Here is a 17,561-nt window from a genome sequence, read left to right on the forward strand (position 1 = left end):
GCCCTCCCTCCACCTCCCAGCCCCGCCCTCCCGGCCGCCACGCCCCCTCCTAGCCCCGCCACGCCCCTCCTCCCTCCCTCCACCGCCCCGCCCCGTCCCCCACTGACGCCCCGCCCCGTCCCCCACTGACCCCCCGCCCGGTCCCCAGGTCCACCCGGCTCCCGGCTCCCGGTGCCGCGCGCTGTTCTCGGACCGCGGCTCCGCGGCGCTCATCGTGTTCGGGCTCCTCTCACTGCCGCCGCTGCTGGTGCTCGCCTCGGCCGTCCGCGCCCGCCTGGCCCGGCGCCTCCGCCCGCTGCTGCCTCCGCCCGCTCCGACCCCCGGACCCCGCGGCTCCCCGGGGCGCCCCGACGGGGAGGGGCAACTCTGCGCCTGGGTTTGACCCGGTGCCGCTTCGAAACTCCGGGAGGCCTCCGATCGCGTGGCCCGGCCCGGGAGACTGAGGGTCGCGCCAGCTCCTGCCCCGGGCAGGGCCCGAAGAACCCCGGCTGCGACCCCGGCCTCCCCCGCGCGCAGCCCCGCCCCGTCGCGGAGGGGAGGGGAGGACAAGGGGCGCAGGGCCCAGCCCGGCAGGCGGCTCTGGAGGGGCGCAGGCCCCAGCCTCAAGGCCTCCCGCACCTGCCCAGGCCCCGGCCTCCAGCGTCCAGGGCTGTGGGGCTCCCTGGGGAGACCGCCGGGCTCGGCCAAGCCCAGGGTTCCAGCAGGGCTGCCTGTGGCCAGGCTGCCATTTGGACAGGCACCAGCCTCAGCCCACTGCCCTGGTAGCCTCTGCGATCTCGTCTGTGACTTTGGTGCTCCTAGGAGGGCCTGCTCTCGCCCGCCCGGCCAGGTGTAAGCCACTGGTCCACATTCCTCAGCTCCGGAAATCCCTCAACCGTGATCTCCAGTTCCACCAGGAATCCCTTCTCCACACCCTCACCTTTTCCTTTTTCGCCCATTGTCTCCTCCGTTTAATCTGCTCATTAACTAATCCATTTTATCTTAAATGATTATGTTAACATATCCGGGCCAGGCACCTTGGCTCAGGCCTGTAATCCCAGCACTTTGGGAGGCTGAAGTGGGCAGATCACTTTAGGCCAGGAGTTTGAGGCCAGCCTGGCCAACATGGTGAAACCCCATCTCTACTAAAAACACAAAAATTAGTCAGGCTTGGTGGTAATCCCAGCTACTTGGGAGGCTGAGGCAGGAGAATCGCTTGAACCCAGGAGGCAGAAGTTGCAGTGAGCTGAAATCACACCATTGCACTCCAGCCTGGGCCACAAGAGCAAGACTTCCTCTTAAAAAAAAAAAAAAAAATTAGCTGGTCATAGTGGTGCATGCCTGTAATCCCAGCTACTCAGGAAGCACAAGAATTGTTTGAACCTGGGAGGCAGAGGTTGCAGTGAGCTGAGATGGCACCACTGCACTCCAGCCTGGATGACTGAGCAAGACTCTGTTTCAAAACAAAAAAAAAGGTTAACATATCTAAAAGTTACATCTGATAGTTTTAGATTTTTCTGATCTTTTTTTACAGTCTGTTGGTACTGCTTACTTTTTGAATTACAGTGTCTGCTTCTTAAACATATTTCACATATAGCTATTTTATATTCTATGTCAAAGAATTCCAGTTTCCTCGTCTTTGGGGCTCTAAATCTGTGATTGATTGTTTCTACTGATTCTTATCAGTACCACGGTGTTTCTCTGAACCTTTGGAAATATTCCAGTTAGCCGTTATCTGTGACAGTTCTGAGGTCCAGCTTGGGGATGCTTCCCTCCAGAGACTATTCCTCTTCCACAGGCGAGACCACCCTGTGCCCCCTCTGTGACCCTGAGTCCTCTGGTTTAGCAGCCTCTATGCAGAGAAGCACACTCGTTCCCTGGCCACAGGCTGGCTCTCTGTCCCTGTGTGTGTCCAAGGAATTCTCTGCTTTCCCAACCAGTTCCCTTCATCATCCAGGCCTCCGGACTACTCTATTTGTTTACTTAGAGACAGGGTCTTGCTCTGCCGCCCAGGCTGAGTGCGGTGGTGAACTCACAGCTCCCTGCAGCCTCGACCTCCTGGGCTCAAGTGATCCTCCTGCCTCAGCCTCCCAAGTAGCTGTGGCTACAGAGTGCATCACCATGCCCAGCTACTTTTAAATTTTTTGTAGAGACGGGGTCTCATCGTGTTGCCCAGGCTGGTCTTGAACTCCTGGGTGCAAGCAGACCTCTCGCCTCAGCCTTCTGAAGTGTTGGGATCACAGGCGTGAGCCACCCCTCTGGGCTTTATTTATTTTTGCTGTTTAATTTTGGGGGAGCCTTGGAGATACTGACTTTCTTGGAAGCCCAGCAGTCTGTCACAAATGTGTGCTCACAGTCCTTTATCCAGAAGCTGGGTGTAGCTGGAAGGCCTTTTAAGGGATCTGGTACATCACATTGTCAGCAGGGCTCAGCCTGTGACCAGCAAGGTCTGGGCTCCGTCTGGGGCCAGGGTCGAGGCTCATTCCGTGGCCTTGAGCAGAGCCTGGTGTGTGGCTGGGTCAGGTCCAGCAGAAGCCCCGGGGTTTTCCGGCCTCCATCGGAGTCCAGCTTTGATGCCTTTCCTGGTCAGACAGGAGCCGGGCCAGTGGCCAAGTTGCCAGGATGGCTTCCCCTGGGCCGGGCCGCCACCTTCCTTCCCCTCCTGCCACCAGGGGTTGCAGATGAGAGCTCTCCAGGGAAGCTCCTGGCAGAGGATCCGCCTGGCCCCAGAGCCGTGAAAACAACAGCTGGGCCCAGTGGGGGTGGGGCGGCTGAACGAGAGGCCGGCCCCCTTTGCTGCTGGGCAGGGGCTTCTGTCCTTCACAGCTGCCGCGGGCGCCTCTTTCCAAAGGTGTATCCAGCTTCCCAGGCCCACTCCGAGGTCCCGCACCACCAGGGAGGTTGAGGGCACAGAGCAGCGATGCCTGGCCTCAGCCCCAGCTGCACGACCAGCTCACAAAGGAACACCTTCAAGGGCCTGCGGGTGGTTCAAAGAGGGGTGTAGGAATGTGCCCTGCAGAGCAGAGGCCTGGCTGCAGAAGACACGCGTGGAAGGGGTGGTGCAGGAAGGCCAGAGCCCGGGTGCCCGCTGGGCAGGGCCCCCCCCCCCGGGACAGAAGTAGGCTGGGCCCTGGCAGCTGGCGGGAGGCCGCTGGTTCTTCCTGGCACTGTCCTTGCCTGACCTCTTTGGTGGGTCCTAAGTGGCTACCTTGTTGGCCATCATCTGGGAAGCCAGGAGGAGGCAAGAAATGAGGGGGATGTGGGGCCCTCTTCCAAGGCTCCCCTCCTCAAGGCCCAAGGTATACAGAGGGCCTTCGCCCACCCTTCCAGCCCTGTCTGGGCAGGACCCCACCTAGACCTCACAAATCTCTCCCAACTTTTGCCCAGCATGGTGCCCATGATGGAAACCACCCCCCACCCTGCTTCAGGGCCCTGGGTCCCCAGGCCCGCCCCCACCCTGAGGGTGCCTGTCTACCTCTTCCCCCAGAGCCCCTCCCCCCACCTGAGGGCAGGAGCCGTGTCCCTCTCCCAGTGTTTCTGCTGCAGCTCTCCACTGGCATGGGGGCCCGAACTCCTTGGGTGGAGGAGCCAGCTGCAGGATGGCTGTGGGGACCTCTGCCTGGCGTTCTTTCCAGTGGCTGGGGTCCCTGCCCTGCCCAAGAGGGAGCCCAGCGTGTTCATGTGTGTGCATTTGTGCGTGTGTGTGCATGTGCGTACGTGTGTGTACATGTTTGTGTGTATGTGTGTGCCCGTGGCTGTGCGTGTCCTGTCTGCGTCCCCATCATGCCTCACGCTGGGGCAGGGAGGCAGTAAGGACCTCACCCCACTGGATGGAGCAAGCTTCCCACCTTGCCCTGACATTCCCTGATTCGCAAAACATTTCCTGGGAGCACAGTTGTTGGCAAGCACACCCACAGACTGAGCAGCTGGGGCCCCTCAGATGCGGCTCCCTCTGTCCCTCCAGCCTGTGCTGGCCTGCCCCTGCCCCCAGGCCTATAAGCTGGGCAGGCTTCAGGGCAGGAACTCCCGGGGTGGGTAGGCCGTTCTGAGGTCTAAGGCCCCTTCTCCCAGCCCCACCCTAGCCGCCTCTGGGGAGTCCCCCGTGGTGTGTGGCCAGAGGTCAGTCCCTCCCTGCTGCCTCCTCCCCAGCCCCGTCAAGGCGCCTGGGAGTTTCGGGTCTGCCCAGGGCTGTGGACTGAGCCTGTCTGGACCTGTCTGGGGAGGGGGCAGCCTGTGGTCCTCCTCTCCCTTTCAGGGAGGGGTGTCCCAGCAGAGAGACAAAGTGAGGGAACCCACACCAGGAAGGGGCTCTGCTGTTGGGACAGGCGGCCACACAGGCTGGAAACCCTGGGCCGTTCAGGCCCTGCTGTCGCTTCTCTCCGCCTGAAACACTCTTTCTCGAGTACCCCTTGTGTGCGTGTCCCCAGTGACCCCCTGTTCTCATAGGGAAACAAGTAGACGTCATCCTTCCGAGTGGGCACGGCCCACCCCTCCTAGCCTGGCAGTGCTGGCCCAGCGCCTGCATGTCCCCAGCGTCGAGGCTGGGGTGCGGCCATGCCTAGCACACAGATGACGGATTAATGGACAGACACAGATTGGGGAGGCTCCCGCCCCCTGCCCAGGCTGCTATCCACCAGGTGTCTGCCACCCCAGCTGCCGCTGGCATGGGGGACTGACTAGGGGTCAGCTCTGGGGCCAGAGGGGCAGACCTGGGCTCCTGGGAAGTGAAAAGTGAATCCCCGAGGCCCCCAGGACCTGCCCTCAGGCCCTGGCATGTCCTTGACCCCATTGAGCAGTTGGGTCTAGGAGCTGGGTGGGCCCTGCTCTCTTGGCGACCCCTGCTCTGCCCCACTTACTGTCCGGGGGCTCAGGCGCACCCCAGAGCGGTGCCTCAGGCCCGCACCGACGCCCTCACAGCCCCTTCCCGTCTCTGTTCACGGGTGTGCATGAACACTTTGTGAGATACACGAAAAACAGCAGCAAAAGGCCCTAGCTGTGGGACCGGGCGTTCTGCCCTTGGCCTGGGTCCGGGTGGGGTCAGAGGCCCCAGGAGCTGCCCTTTTCCCTGGGGTCAAACACGACCACAGCCAGCTGGGGACAAAAGGCCCTTCTTCTGCAGAGCTGGATGGTGCGGAGGAGGGAGCATTCCCAGAGGCGGGTGGGGGCAGGGGCGGTGCCGGGTGAGAGCAGCGTCCCGGCTTCCCGGAACCCCCTCCACCTGCCTGCAGACAGACCAGCAGGCCCGGCTGGCTCCAGGAAGTGAGGCAGAGGGACTCCCACAGCCAGGCCAAGGCCGTGGGGGCAGGGCAGCCACAGCCGCTCCAGGCTGCTCTCCACCCTCGGGGCCCCAGGCCGCCATGATCAGAGGGGGCTGTGCCTGCAGGGGGCAGAGGGCTCGGGGCCAGGACCCACCGTGATCTGGCCTGACCCGCCCTTGCCTCTGCGTGCCTTTCCCCGGGCCCTTCTCCCTGGAGAGTAGAGGCTTCCGGCTGTTCTGTTTGTGCTTCCTCCGCTGTCTGCCTCAAGTCCGGCTGGGGCCCTGACACTGCACCTCTGGCTGACCCCATGCTCCCTGGGACCCTCTGTCTGTCCACGTCTCTCCTCTGGGGTGGAGTCATCGGGTGGGGAGGGGGACGTCGGGATGACTGCTGAAGGCTGAGTGCCACGGCAGAGCGGAGCACGGGACAGAGCTGATGGGGAGGGTCCCCAGCAAGAGGGCCTCCAGGCAGGACTGGGAGCAGGGCAGGTGGCTGAGCTTGGCCCAGGCTGAGTGGAGGCCAGGCCTCCTGCGCCTTCTCCCGCCGATGGTGAGCCGGAGGGCGGAGTGCCGCGGCTTCCTTGAGGGCCTGAGTCACAGCCAAGAAGACCCGCTCACTTTTTCCAGAAGTGAGGAAAACTTCCCCCTCAGCCCAGCAGGGCAGGCCGAGGTGTGACTGCTGGGCAGGGGTGGGGGACAGTAGGCCCCTGGCTGTGAGCAGAGCAGCCGACTACCCAGGGTGGGAGACAGCGGTGGCCAGCACCCTGCCTGACCACCTGGGTGTGCCTCCACTGGGCCTGCAGCTGGCCCCTGGTCAGACCCCAGGTCCTCCAGCTGCTGCCGCCTTGAGCGTCATCTCCACAGCAGCCCCGGCGACTGGGGGCTGGGGGCCTGGCGAGGCCCCTCAGAGTGGCACAGCTCGCACTCTGGGAACCCAAAGTCCCCCCTCCGGGCCCAGGCGGAAGCACCAGGCAGTTTCTGGTCCCTGCCAAGGCCTGAGGTCTGTGGAGCCCAGCCAGCACCTCTACTGCCAAGATCCCTGGTGGGGGGGGGGACGGGGGCGCCGGCGGGGACACAGCTCTCCCTTGTTCCTACCGCCAGCTCCTCAGACTCAGCTCCTCAGCCTGCTGCTTCCTTTTTTAGGCAAAGTAGAGCTCTGGCCGGCCGCACGCCCAGGGGTGTCTCACCTGCCTGAAAGGGAGGAAGGAAGGCCAAGGAGCCCCATCCGCTCTCCTGCGGCATCCTCCAGGAGAGGGTGGGGAGGGAGGGGACATCCTGGCAGACACCCCCATGTCCCCTGCCCCCAGCTCTGAGCTGAGGAGGCCCCGGGAGAGGGCCATGGCTACTCTGAGGGAGGGAATGCTTTGCTTCTTGGGAGGGTCAGGGTGGGGTTCTCTTAGGCCTCAGCTCCTGTGCAAGGGACACCACCAGCCTAGTACCACCTGAGCCGGGCAAATCTGCCCTGGGGGACCAGTGTCCCTCAGGACACCCCCCGAAGCCAGCCACCTCTAGTCTGGACCTCACCGAGACCCTGAGACCCAAGAGCTCCTGCCTGGCTCACCAGTGGGCCCCTGCAGTCCTGCTGGGGTGTGTCCTGGGTCCGGGGTCTGGGCCCCTTGTTGGGCAGGGCATATGGGTCCCAGGCCCAGGGTGGTCACACTGCACAGGGCCAGCACCAACCATCTCTGCTCCCATGCTTCTTCCTCCAAGAAGCCCAGGTGGGGTGGGAGCCTCTAGTCTCTCAAATTCTTGTCTTCTGTCCCCTTCCAAGGTACTGTGTCCTTCTAAGTTCCACTCCAAGGCCATTCCAATCCCTGCTGGTCAGTCCCTGGGACACACGCCCCAGTCCCTGAGATACCTACCCCCCCCAACCCTGTGGCCAAGGTGAAGCCAGGGCCTGGGCCTTGTAGCGGGAACGTGTTTTTTTGGTGCCACTGTCAGCCCCTGGGGTTCTCTTGGGCCTGACTGCAGGGACCCCAGCACCCAGAGTCACGGCAGTGGCGGGCGTGGGGAGGACCTAGCTTGGGACCTCCCTGCTCAGCTCCACAGGCTGCGGGTCGCAGGGGGTGGAGAGAGCGGGGCCCACAGCCTTGGCCAGGAAGAGGGGGACTGGAGGGTCTGTGCGTGCCCACGCGTGCGTGCCTCGGTCGAATCTCGACGGGTGGAGCGTCCCTGCGTGTCCCTGCGTGTCGGGATCCGCTCGCGCGCGCTTCCCCGGAGGCTGTGCACGTGGCCCTCCGCTCGCGCAGGAGGGCGTGGGCGTGGCCTCGGCGTGGGCGTGGCCGTCCGGGGCGGGGCCTCCCGGGGGCGGGGCCGGCCTGGTCCGCGCCGCGACGCGCCCTGCAGCCCCGCGCGAGCCCGCTGCCGAGCGCCCCGTCCCTCGCGCGCGATGCTCCCCTGGACGGCGCTCGGCCTGGCCCTGAGCTTGCGGCTGGCGCTGGCGCGGAGCGGCGCGGAGCGCGGTGAGTGCGGAGGGCGGGCGGGCGGCCGTGCCGGGGGCTCCGCGTGCCCGCTCTGCGCCGCTGCCCGCCCAGGGCCGTCGCTGTCCCCGCTGCGGGCGGCCGGGGAGGCTGCGGGAGCCGGGCCGGGGCGCGGCGGAGCGTCCTGCTCACCTGCGGCGGGCGGCCCGGGTGCTCCGGGCGACACCGCCCGTGAGCGCTGGGGCGTAGGGGCCGGCCTGGCCCGCGTACCTGCGGGATCGTGGGCCTGGACGGGAAGACGGAGGTGATGTCCGTCCAGGGGTCTCCCCTGCCTCAGTTTCCCTACCCTTGAGAGGACCCTTAGTGAAGGGATGGTAGGGAGGTTGGAGTCGCCCCATGCACTGGGGAAAACCGCAAAGCCCAGACTAGAATTGAGGCACGCTGGTGCCCTGGCTCCGTGGGGAGGGCCGTTGTGGGGGCATGAGCCCCCACCCCGGCGGTGCCGGGAAGAAGGGGGAAGCCTGCGAGGGGTTGGTCATGCTTTCAGGCTGCTGGTGGGTGTATCTTGCTGTCTGAGTCCAGATGGGCTGGAGGATGGAGGCCAGGGGAGGGGGCACCATTTGTTAGGTGGGGTCTGGGCTCCAGCCTGACCATCCCAGGTGCTCATTGCTCAGCCTCCAATACCCTCCCCTGCTGCCCAGCATGCTTCGCCTGGATGCTGAGCAGCGGCTGAACTCCAGCCTCAGGCTGCTCCTCTGAAAGCCATTGCCCAGAGGGAGCAGCCCCGCCGCCTGAGTCCAGGCCCGGTGTCACCACCTGCTTGCAGGGTGTGAGGAATGGGAAGGTGTGGGGGCTTGGAGCGGAGAGTCACTCTCTCACAGATCAGACACCAGCCCAGAGAGAGCCCTAGACCCCACAGCCGGTGTGTAGAGTGAGACCCCGAAACGCACAGGCCACTTGCTTAGCTCACAGTTCTTCTTTCCCCCAACCTGGGACCTGCGGGTGAGGGCAAGCACTCACTTAAGGAAAGCTGAGGCCCTGGGGGACCCCGCCTTGGTGTGGGTCTGTCTGGGGGGCCCACACCTGAGGCTGGGCACTCCTTTCCCCCAGGTCCCCCAGCATCAGCCCCCAGAGGAGACCTGATGTTCCTGCTGGACAGCTCTGCCAGTGTGTCTCACTACGAGTTCTCCCGGGTTCGGGAGTTTGTGGGGCAGCTGGTGGCTCCTCTGCCCCTGGACACCGGGGCCCTGCGTGCCAGCCTGGTGCATGTGGGCAGCCGGCCGTACACCGAGTTCTCCTTCGGCCAGCACAGCTCAGGCAAGGCTGCCCAGGATGCGGTGCTCGCCTCGGCCCAGCGCATGGGCGACACCCACACTGGCCTGGCGCTGGCGTATGCCAAGGAACAGCTGTTTGCTGAAGCAGCAGGTGCCCGGCCAGGGGTGCCCAAGGTGCTGGTGTGGGTGACAGATGGCGGCTCCAGCGACCCTGTGGGGCCCCCCATGCAGGAGCTCAAGGACCTGGGCGTCACCGTGTTCATAGTCAGCACTGGCCGGGGCAACTTCCTGGAGCTGTCGGCCGCTGCCTCGGCCCCTGCTGAGAAGCATCTGCACTTTGTGGACGTGGATGACCTGCACATCATCCTCCAAGAGCTGACGGGCTCCATTCTCGGTAAGTGGAAGGAGGCAGGGTCCAGGGGGCCCTAGCTGGGAGCTGCAGGAGGAGAGTCTGGGTTGAGACTTGGGGAAAATCTCTGATCTGCAGAGCAGCGGCCAGGGCCTCAGGGCTGTGGTGCCTCTGGGGCGCAGGGCTGAGCGAGCAGCTTCTCTGTGCACGCTCTCCACTGGGTGACCCAGGCGCCCTGCTGAGACGGGGGCAGGCTGGAGTCGCCACCTCGACATGTAGCTCCCTGCTGACCGGTCCAGCCCAGACCTGGAGGCCCCATGGAGAAGCTTCCCAGGCTGGGAACTCTGCAGATGGGGAACACGTGCTCCTGTGCATGTCCACCGCATCTGGAGCAGGGAGAGCCAGGAAGGTTAGACACTGCCCCCCAGAGCACAGGGCAGCTCTCCCGGGTGGGGACAGCCACTGAGGGCTCTGAGCTGCTTCAGACTGCAGGCCCACCGTGAGGATTTCCTGAGAAGCCAGACAAGGGAAGGCCTGAGGCAGGAGCTGAGCAGCTCCACTGGCTTTTTTCTGGACCTCCCTGCCCCAGCCGGGCCCTGAAGGAGGCGGGCTAGAGAGGAGGAACCTGGTCACTGGCTCCGCAGGCTGTAGCCACTGACATGCCACTAACCGCGGTTCTCACCAAGTCTCCGCCTGTGGGTTAATCATCCACCCAGGGCCGGAAGGGGTTGGATTGTGGGTTGGAGAGAGGTGGAGGGCCCTCCCCAAGGTTTCCCCAGGGACGTCTGACCCCTAGTGGCCCCCTGGGTCACCCAGTGCAGCTGGGCCTGGCGCGGATCAGGACGAAAGGGTGCCTTCAGCAGCGGGGCAGGAAAAGCCAGAGGCTACAGTGCAGAGGGGCCAGGCAGTAGGGTGGGGTCTCCTGGAAAAGGGGCCTGGTCTGAGAGTGGGGGACGGGAGGAAAGTGGGCCAGGCACCCAGCACTACAGAAGGAGGATCCCAATGACTGTGACCCAGCGTAGACATTTATGAGCCTGCCACAGCAGGGTCACTCAGGGGTCATGTGGGGCTTGGCGTTCCAGGCCCAGGAGTCTCCCTCCGGAGTACCCCACCCCACACTCTCCTGGGGACCTGGGGCAGACAGCGCCTCCGGAACCTCAGGGCCTGCAGCTCAGGGAGCCGGGCTGAGCTCTCACCCGGGCCTGGCCACTTGGGCTGGGGCTGGTCCTCTGCTCTCAGGCACCAGTGTTGACCCTGCCATCTGTGAGAACCTTTGTCCTGGTCACTGATCTGGCCACTGCACCTCTCCACAAAGGACTGGGTTTGGGGCTGAGGGAAGCAGGGGCGCTTCTGACCGGGTCTGAGGGGCTACACCCCTTCCTCCGTCCTCCCCCAGCCAAGGCACATTCTGAGAATCTGCAGCATTGGACGAGGGGCCCCACCTTTCCTAGTGGGGCCTCCAGTCTCCAGAACTTCCCCATCAGCCAGGGCCGCCCTCCAGGTGCGGAGGAGGAACTGACCCCTGTCCCCTGACCCCCGGCACCACCCACAGACGCGATGCGGCCGCAGCAGCTCCATGCCACGGAGATCACGTCCAGCGGCTTCCGCCTGGCCTGGCCACCCCTGCTGACCGCAGACGCTGGCTACTACGTGCTGGAGCTGGTGCCCAGTGCCCAGCCAGGGGCCGCGAGACGCCAGCAGCTGCCAGGGAACGCCACGGACTGGACCTGGGCCGGCCTGGACCCGGACACGGACTACGACGCGGCGCTGGTGCCCGAGTCCAACGTGCACCTCCTGAGGCCCCAGCACCTGCGAGTGCGCACGCGGCCAGGCGAGGCGGGGCCGAGGGTTGGGGGACCGGAGTCGGGGGCTGCGCCGGTCCCCACCCAGCCCGCGGCCCTCCCCGCCCCGGAGGAGGCCGGCCCGGAGCGCATCGTCATCTCCCACGCGCGGCCGCGCAGCCTCCGCGTGAGCTGGGCCCCGGCGCTGGGCGCGGCCGCCGCGCTCGGCTACCACGTGCAGTTCGGGCCGCTGGAGGGCGGCGCGGCGCAGCGCGTGGAGGTGCCCGCGGGCCGCAACTGCACCACGCTGCAGGGCCTGGCGCCGGGCACCGCCTACCTGGTGACCGTGACCGCCGCCTTCCGCTCGGGCCGCGAGAGCGCGCTGTCGGCCAAGGCCTGCACGCCCGACGGCCCGCGCCCGCGCCCACGCCCCGTGCCCCGCGCCCCCACGCTGGGCGCCGCGAGCCGCGAGCCGTGAGCCGTGAGCCGGCGTGCCCGCCCCGCCGAGAGGGCCGGCGCCGACCTCAGGGCCTCTGTGTCCCGAACCCAGCGCGGAGGCGCCCAGCGTCGAGGTTTTGCCCGGGAGACGACGGGTGCAGGCCCGGCCTTTCCCCACGCGGACTCCGCGCGACCCCGGCCCTCTGTCTCCCCGCGGCCGCAGGGCTCCCTGCCTGGCGCCTGCCCTCCAGGGCTCGGGCCTCGCCCGGAGGGACCCCCGCAGCAGCTCCGGCCCATCCCCGCCCAGAGTCCAGCGTGGTGTGGACCTGTGGGTGGTGTTGAGAACATCAGAGATAGGACTGTCCGGGGAGGAACCCAGTCAGACTCCCACGTGTGAAGTAGGCCGGGCCCCAGGTGGCAGGGCTGGCCTGGGGGAAGGCAGCTTGGGCCCTGGGTGTTGGCAGAAAGTGGAGGGAATCACGGCAGAAGCTGGCCCAGGTCAGGTCCCCAAAGGCTTCTGGAGAGAAGGAAGGGCAGGTAGGAGCACAGGGATGCTGAGGGTGTGGCCAGCATGCCCAGCCGGCCGGAGGGCAGTGCCTGCTGGGGACAGTGGCCCTGCCGTCATTCCCAGGACGCCAGCTGGGTCCAGCTAGCAGCCACTGGGAAGCACAGGAATGGGGCAGAGCCGGGCATTCAGGACTGTGGGGACAGGAGGCGCCCCCCACCCCACTGGAAGCCTTCCCTGGTGGGGGGACACTTCCCAGGGCTGCAGGGAGGATGCTGTCCAGGGAGATGAGGTCTCACCATTCGTGCAGGGCCCAGTGTCCTCTTTTGGCTGTGAGGGGTCATACTCGCTGCCCTGGGGCCCGAGGGTGAATCATCCAGGGTGGGGGTGCCTGGCTAGGTGCAGCCCCACCCCGCCCCACCCCCAGGACCACGGCATCACGCAACGCTCACCTCGCCTCTTCCCCACTAACGTCCCAGACTTTACAATCCAGTAAATCAGATGTACACCCAGCCTGCAGTCTCGTTAGGATGCTTTACTCCTCCACAAACACACCAGCCATGGGCGGGACAGCTGGTGAAGGTCTCCGCCTGTTGGGGTGTCTGGGGAGAGGAGGTGGAGCCACCCCCTCCCTGGGCCAGGCCTCCTTGGCCCCCCTGTGCATCTTCTATTCAGAGAGCCTGGGCCCCCTCCTGTGGGGCTTGGCCTGGGGCAGGTGGCTGGAATGCAGAGGACAGGGGGCTGGGCCCTCTCTGCAGGGACCTTCCCACCGCAGCCTCTGCCGCCACCCACAGCCCTGGGCCCAGCCCCACGAGGGCTCCCTCTGCTGGCAAAGCTGCACCCTGCACCGCATGGCCCCCCTGCCCCTTTCCCCACATGGACTCCGCCTGACCCCAGGAACTGCAGCATTGAGGTGGTCTCAGTCCCTCTCTCAGGCCTGGTGGGCGTTGTGCCAGGGGACAGCCGGCCGTGGCACCATATACTCAGAACCCGGCTCTGTGTATCCTGTAGCCCCACCAGACACCCCACGCTGCACTGCCCACTGGCTGGGTGTGGTCACCATTCGTGGAGGGCCAGCTGGGGTCAGGCTCACCACCCAGAGTTTGCCCTCGTGTGTGACGATGCCTGAGTCATGGGATGCCCCCCTGCTTGTGCGTGCATTGGGTGTGTGTGTGCGGGGACTCTGCCGGCTAGGCATTGGGTTCTCCTGAGCTCCCCTCAGCCGCCACGTCAGGCCACGGAGGCCTGAGCGGGACCCGTGGGCTGTGTGTGTTGCTGCTCACAACTGCACTGCTGGTCAGCAGGTGGCCAGGGTTGCAGGCCCGGGACTCGGCCCCACCTCCTCTGGAGGGGTAGAATCTCCTGCATGTTCTCCAGAGTAAGGGCAGATCTGAGCCCACGGTTACCCCAGAGGAGATGCCCCCTCGCACTCTGAGCCCAGGCCCAGCTCACAGAGCGCCCTGCGGGCGGCTGCAGAACACCAGAGACTGGTTCCTGACAGTCAGACTCCCGTGACAAGCTCCACCTCCGCAATCCCAAGGGCAGAGCCGGCGGGGGAGGGGGCCAGATGCAACCCTGCTCCCTCATACCCGGCTGGCAGAGGCTCTGCCTCCTCTGCTCATCTCTGGACACCAAGGCCCAGCATAGCACAAGACCTCACGGGAAGGGTGAAAAGGCACTGCCACCTTCATCTCCATGCCAAGGAATGTCCCTTCCAGAAGCCTGGAAGTGCTGCCCCTTATGCAGCCCCAGGCATTTTAAAGTCTTTGAATCTGGGGGTCCGGGTGCGGTGGCTCACACCTATAATCCCAGCACTTTGGGAGGCCGAGGCAGGTGGATCACCTGAGGTCGGGAGTTCGAGACCAGCCTGACCAACATGGAGAAACCTCGTCTCTACTAAAAATACAAAATTAGCCGGGCGTGGTGGCGGCACCTGTAATCCCAGACACTCGGGAGGCTGAGGCAGGAGAATCGCTTGAACTCAGGAGGCAGAGGTTGCGGTGAGCCGAGATAGTGCCACTGCACTCCAGCCTGGGCACCAAAAACGAAATTCTGTCTCAAAAACAAAACAAAAGAAAAAACAGGAGACACACAGCTAGTGCACTGGAGCTGATCTTCCTAAACTGTCCTCCCTCTGGCAGAAGGCTATCATGTGGCCTGTGCTCTGGGAATTGGACTGGGTTTATTACGGTCACTATGGAAACAGGCAGCAAGCTTCCCTGGGTGGTTCCCAGCTGTGTGGCACACTCTTGGACACCCCACCTCCCAGAAACCTGCACTCAGACCCCAGGGGTAAGACACCACACCTGGCAAATTTCTTTTTAGGGATGGGGGTGTTGCTGTGTTACCCAGGCTGCTCTCTAACTCCTGACCTCAAATGATTCTCTTGCCCTGCGGGAGTGCAGATAGGGACCACGGCACCCGGCCGCCCTACTTCTTTTGTATGCCTCTCATGAATCAGTGCACTCGGGGGAGCCCTGGCAGGGGTGACGGGTTTCAGGGAGCCCTGCTTTTGGTGGGTGCTGGGGAGGGACCAGCAACCCAGGGCCCTATGCTGGGCACTGTGACTCAGGAGGGCCATGCTGGGAGCTCTTCTTGTGGTTGTGCCAGGGCCGGCCCGGTGGGGAAAGAGTCCATGCTGGCTCAGGCTGAGACCAGAACTCCTGGGTCCTTTTGGAAGCTGGAGAGAATGAAGGGGAATGGGATCAGCCCCTCCCTCCTAGAGGCCAGGCCCCCTGAGAAGAATGAGACTGCAGAGTGATGTGGGGGGCTGGCAGTGAGTTCTCAGGTGTAAGAGGGCACGCGTCTGCACGGGCATTGTCCGTGGGAGACACGCGGCTGGCCACTGCAGCCTGGGTCCTGGGAAGCCCTGGGGCGGGTCACTGGGGGCCAGAGGCCACACTGGGAGGTCACTGTGCTGATATACCATGCAGCTCCCTGTCCCCAGAGGTTTGGTCAGATGCAGAGAGCTCAGAAACCCATGCGCTGCCTGGATGCTGGCAGTAGAGCGCTATACCCACTGCCCGGGTGGGGGTTCCTGCTGGCCCTGGCTTCCGGAGGCAGCTGCGTCTCGGTCTTGGCTCAAGGTCGGGCCGGAGGCCAGGCTCTCCACCTGCATCTTCGACTGCACGGTCACTCCTCCAGGCCTTCAATGCTGGAGGACTCTTCGACAGGCAAACTCTGCTTTCAGGGCAGGGCTGGGTGCCGGGGTGGGCGGGGGAATCCCATCAGCGAGATGGTGCAGTACAGTGCACAGAACCTCAGACCTGTCAAGTGAATGTAAAATGCTTTTTTAACTTTGTGTCCTTAGGAAGGGTGTGGGGTGTTGGTTTAAGGAGCAAACAGAAGAGCAACCTTGGCATTGAGCTCCACTGAGAGCTGACCCCTGGGACCTGCCGCGCCTGGAGGGAGGCACTTCACCTCTCCTCGCTCTCTGTCTCTTTTTCCTTTTAGAGGCAGGTTCTTAGTCTGAGCCCAGGCTGACGCGCAGTGGTGTGATAATGGCTCACTGCAGCCTCGACCTCCCAGGCTCACGTAATCCTCCTGTGTCAGCCTGTCCAGTAGCCGTTCCCTACAGGGCCCTAATTAGCCCCAGAGGCGTGCACCACCATGCCCAACTAATTTAAAAAATTTGTTGTAGGCCAGGCATGGTGGCTCATGCCTGTTATCCCAGCACTTTGGGAGGCCGAGGTGGGCGGACTGCCTGAGCTCAGGAGTTGGTGACCGGCCTGGGCAACACACGGAAACCATCTCTACTAAAATACAAAAAACAAATTAGCTGGGCGTGGCGGCGTGCGCCTGTAGTCTCAGCTACTCAGGAGACTAAGGCAGGAAAATTGCTGGAACCCAGGAGGCGGAGGTTGCAGTGAGCTGAGATCACACCACTGCACTTCAGCCTGGGCAAGAGTGAGACTCTGTCTCAGAAAAAAAAAAATTTGTAGAGACTGAGCCTCGCTCTATTGCCCAGGCTGGTCTCAAACTCCTGGCCTTGAGATCCTCCTGTCTCTACAGGCATGAGCTACCAAGCCAGGGCCTCAATTCCTCCTTAAAGGAATTGCCTAAATCTTAAACCAGCAATCAATACTTTGTTTTTAAAATTAAGCCAAGTTAGGCTGGGCATGGTGGTTGACGACTGTAATCCCAGCACTTTGGCAGGCCGAGGCAAGCGAATCACAAGGTCAGGAGATCAAGACCACCCTGGCTAACACGGTGAAACTCCGTCTCTACTAAAAATACAAAAAATTAGCCAAGCATGGTGGCAGGCGCCTGTAATCCCAGCTATTTGGGAGGCTGAGGCAGGAGAATCGCTTGAACTGAGGGGGCAGAGGTCGCAGTGAGCCAAGATCACGCCACTGCACTCCAGCCTGGGCGGCAGAGCAAGACTGTATCTCAAAATAAATAAATAAAATTAAGCCAAGTTAAATGAAACTGGTTATTACAGTATAGAGATTCAAATGTGGCACATACACACCATGGAATACTATGCAGCCATAAAAAATACAGAGATTCAGAAAAGACACAGGCTTGCTCAATGCCTGTAGGGAAGGCTGGAGGCTGGCCCAGGGCTGTTTGTGGAGAAACAGGATCTCAGTCTCTTACCCCCCCCATTTATTACTATTTTTTGAGAAGGAGTCTCGCACTGTGGCCCGGGCTGCAGTGCAGTGGCACCATCTCAGCTCACTGCAATGTCTGCCTCCCGGGTTCAAGCAATTCTCCTGCCTCAGCCTCCCAAGTAGCTGGGATTGCAGGTGCCCACCACCATGCCTGGCTAATTTTTTGTATTTTTAGTAGAGATGGGAGTTCGCTATGTTGGCCAGGCTGGTCTCGAACTCCTGACCTCATGATTTGCCCGCCTTGGTCTCCCAAAGTGCTGGGGTTACAGATGTGAGCATCCGCACCCGGCCACCCCTTTCCTCTTCTTTATCCATCCAGGTCCCATCAGGGATGCTTTGCAGGTAGTCCCTAAAAACCTCGATGATGGGGCCGGGCATAGTGGCTCACACCTGTAATCCCAGCACTTTGGGAAGCTGAGGCCGGTGGATCACCTGAGGTCGGGAGTTGGAGACACCAGCCTGACCAACATGGAGAAAACCCGTCTCTACTAAAAATACAAAAAGCTCGATGTGGTGGTGCATGTCCGTAATCCCAGCTACTCGAGGGGCTGAGGCAGGAGAATCGCTTGAACCTGGGAGGCGGAGGTTGCGGTGAGCTGAGATCATGCCATTGCACTCCAGCCTGGGCGACAAGAGTGAAACTCCATCTACTAAAAATACTAGTCAGGTGTGGTGGTGCATGCCTGTAATCCCAGCTACTTAGGAGCCTGAGGCAGGAGAATCCCTTGAATCTGGGAGGCGGAGGTTGCGGTGAACCAAGATCGTGACACTGCATTCCAGCCTGGGCAACAAGAGCAAAACTCTGTCTTAAAAAAGAAAGAAAGGAAGAAAAAGCCAGGTGCTGTTGCTCACACCTGTAATCCCAGCACTTTGGGAGGCTGGGGTTGGTGGAACCCTTGAGGTCAGGAGTTTGAGACCAGTCTGGCCAACATGGTGAAATCCTGT

The 17,561-nt window shown here is 63.1% G+C and overlaps 2 protein-coding genes across 3 annotated transcripts in view; both read left to right on the top strand.

Annotated features, from left to right (window-relative positions):
• Positions 1 to 1,088, top strand: part of TMEM88B (transmembrane protein 88B) — a 7,981-nt gene extending 6,893 nt beyond the window's left edge. Inside the window, exon 2 of the mRNA XM_032262082.1 lies at positions 149 to 1,088. Within this exon, the coding sequence (XP_032117973.1) occupies positions 149 to 382 (234 nt within the window). The 3' untranslated portion in view covers positions 383 to 1,088. The remainder of the gene's footprint in view (positions 1 to 148) is intronic.
• A 2,419-nt stretch (positions 1,089 to 3,507) lies between these two features.
• VWA1 (von Willebrand factor A domain containing 1) lies at positions 3,508 to 12,517 on the top strand. 2 transcript variants are annotated; one of them, XM_032262083.1, is made up of 3 exons: positions 3,508 to 4,010; positions 8,767 to 9,324; positions 10,832 to 12,517. In XM_032262083.1, the coding sequence occupies exons 1-3, from the start codon at positions 3,920 to 3,922 to the stop codon at positions 11,536 to 11,538; spliced, it is 1,356 nt and encodes a 451-aa protein (XP_032117974.1). In that variant the 5' UTR covers positions 3,508 to 3,919; the 3' UTR covers positions 11,539 to 12,517. The 2 variants fall into 2 exon arrangements, with proteins under 2 accessions (XP_032117974.1, XP_032117975.1); XM_032262084.1 differs by lacking the exon at positions 3,508 to 4,010 and adding an exon at positions 4,528 to 7,698.
• The last annotated feature ends 5,044 nt before the right edge of the window (positions 12,518 to 17,561 follow it).

Source organism: Sapajus apella, unplaced genomic scaffold (genome assembly GCF_009761245.1).
Source record: "Sapajus apella isolate SASKATOON/1434 unplaced genomic scaffold, GSC_monkey_1.0 scaffold127, whole genome shotgun sequence".
In the NCBI taxonomy this organism is placed as follows: Eukaryota; Metazoa; Chordata; class Mammalia; order Primates; family Cebidae; genus Sapajus; species Sapajus apella.

Coding starts and splice junctions, on each gene's coding strand:
- VWA1 (XM_032262083.1), top strand. CDS start 3,920: ATGCGGCTCCCTCTGTCCCTCCAGCCTGTGCTGGCCTGCCCCTGCCCC. Junction 4,011..8,766: donor TCAGGGCAGGAACTCCCGGG/GTGGGTAGGCCG, acceptor CCTTTCCCCCAG/GTCCCCCAGCATCAGCCCCC. Junction 9,325..10,831: donor GCTGACGGGCTCCATTCTCG/GTAAGTGGAAGG, acceptor CACCACCCACAG/ACGCGATGCGGCCGCAGCAG.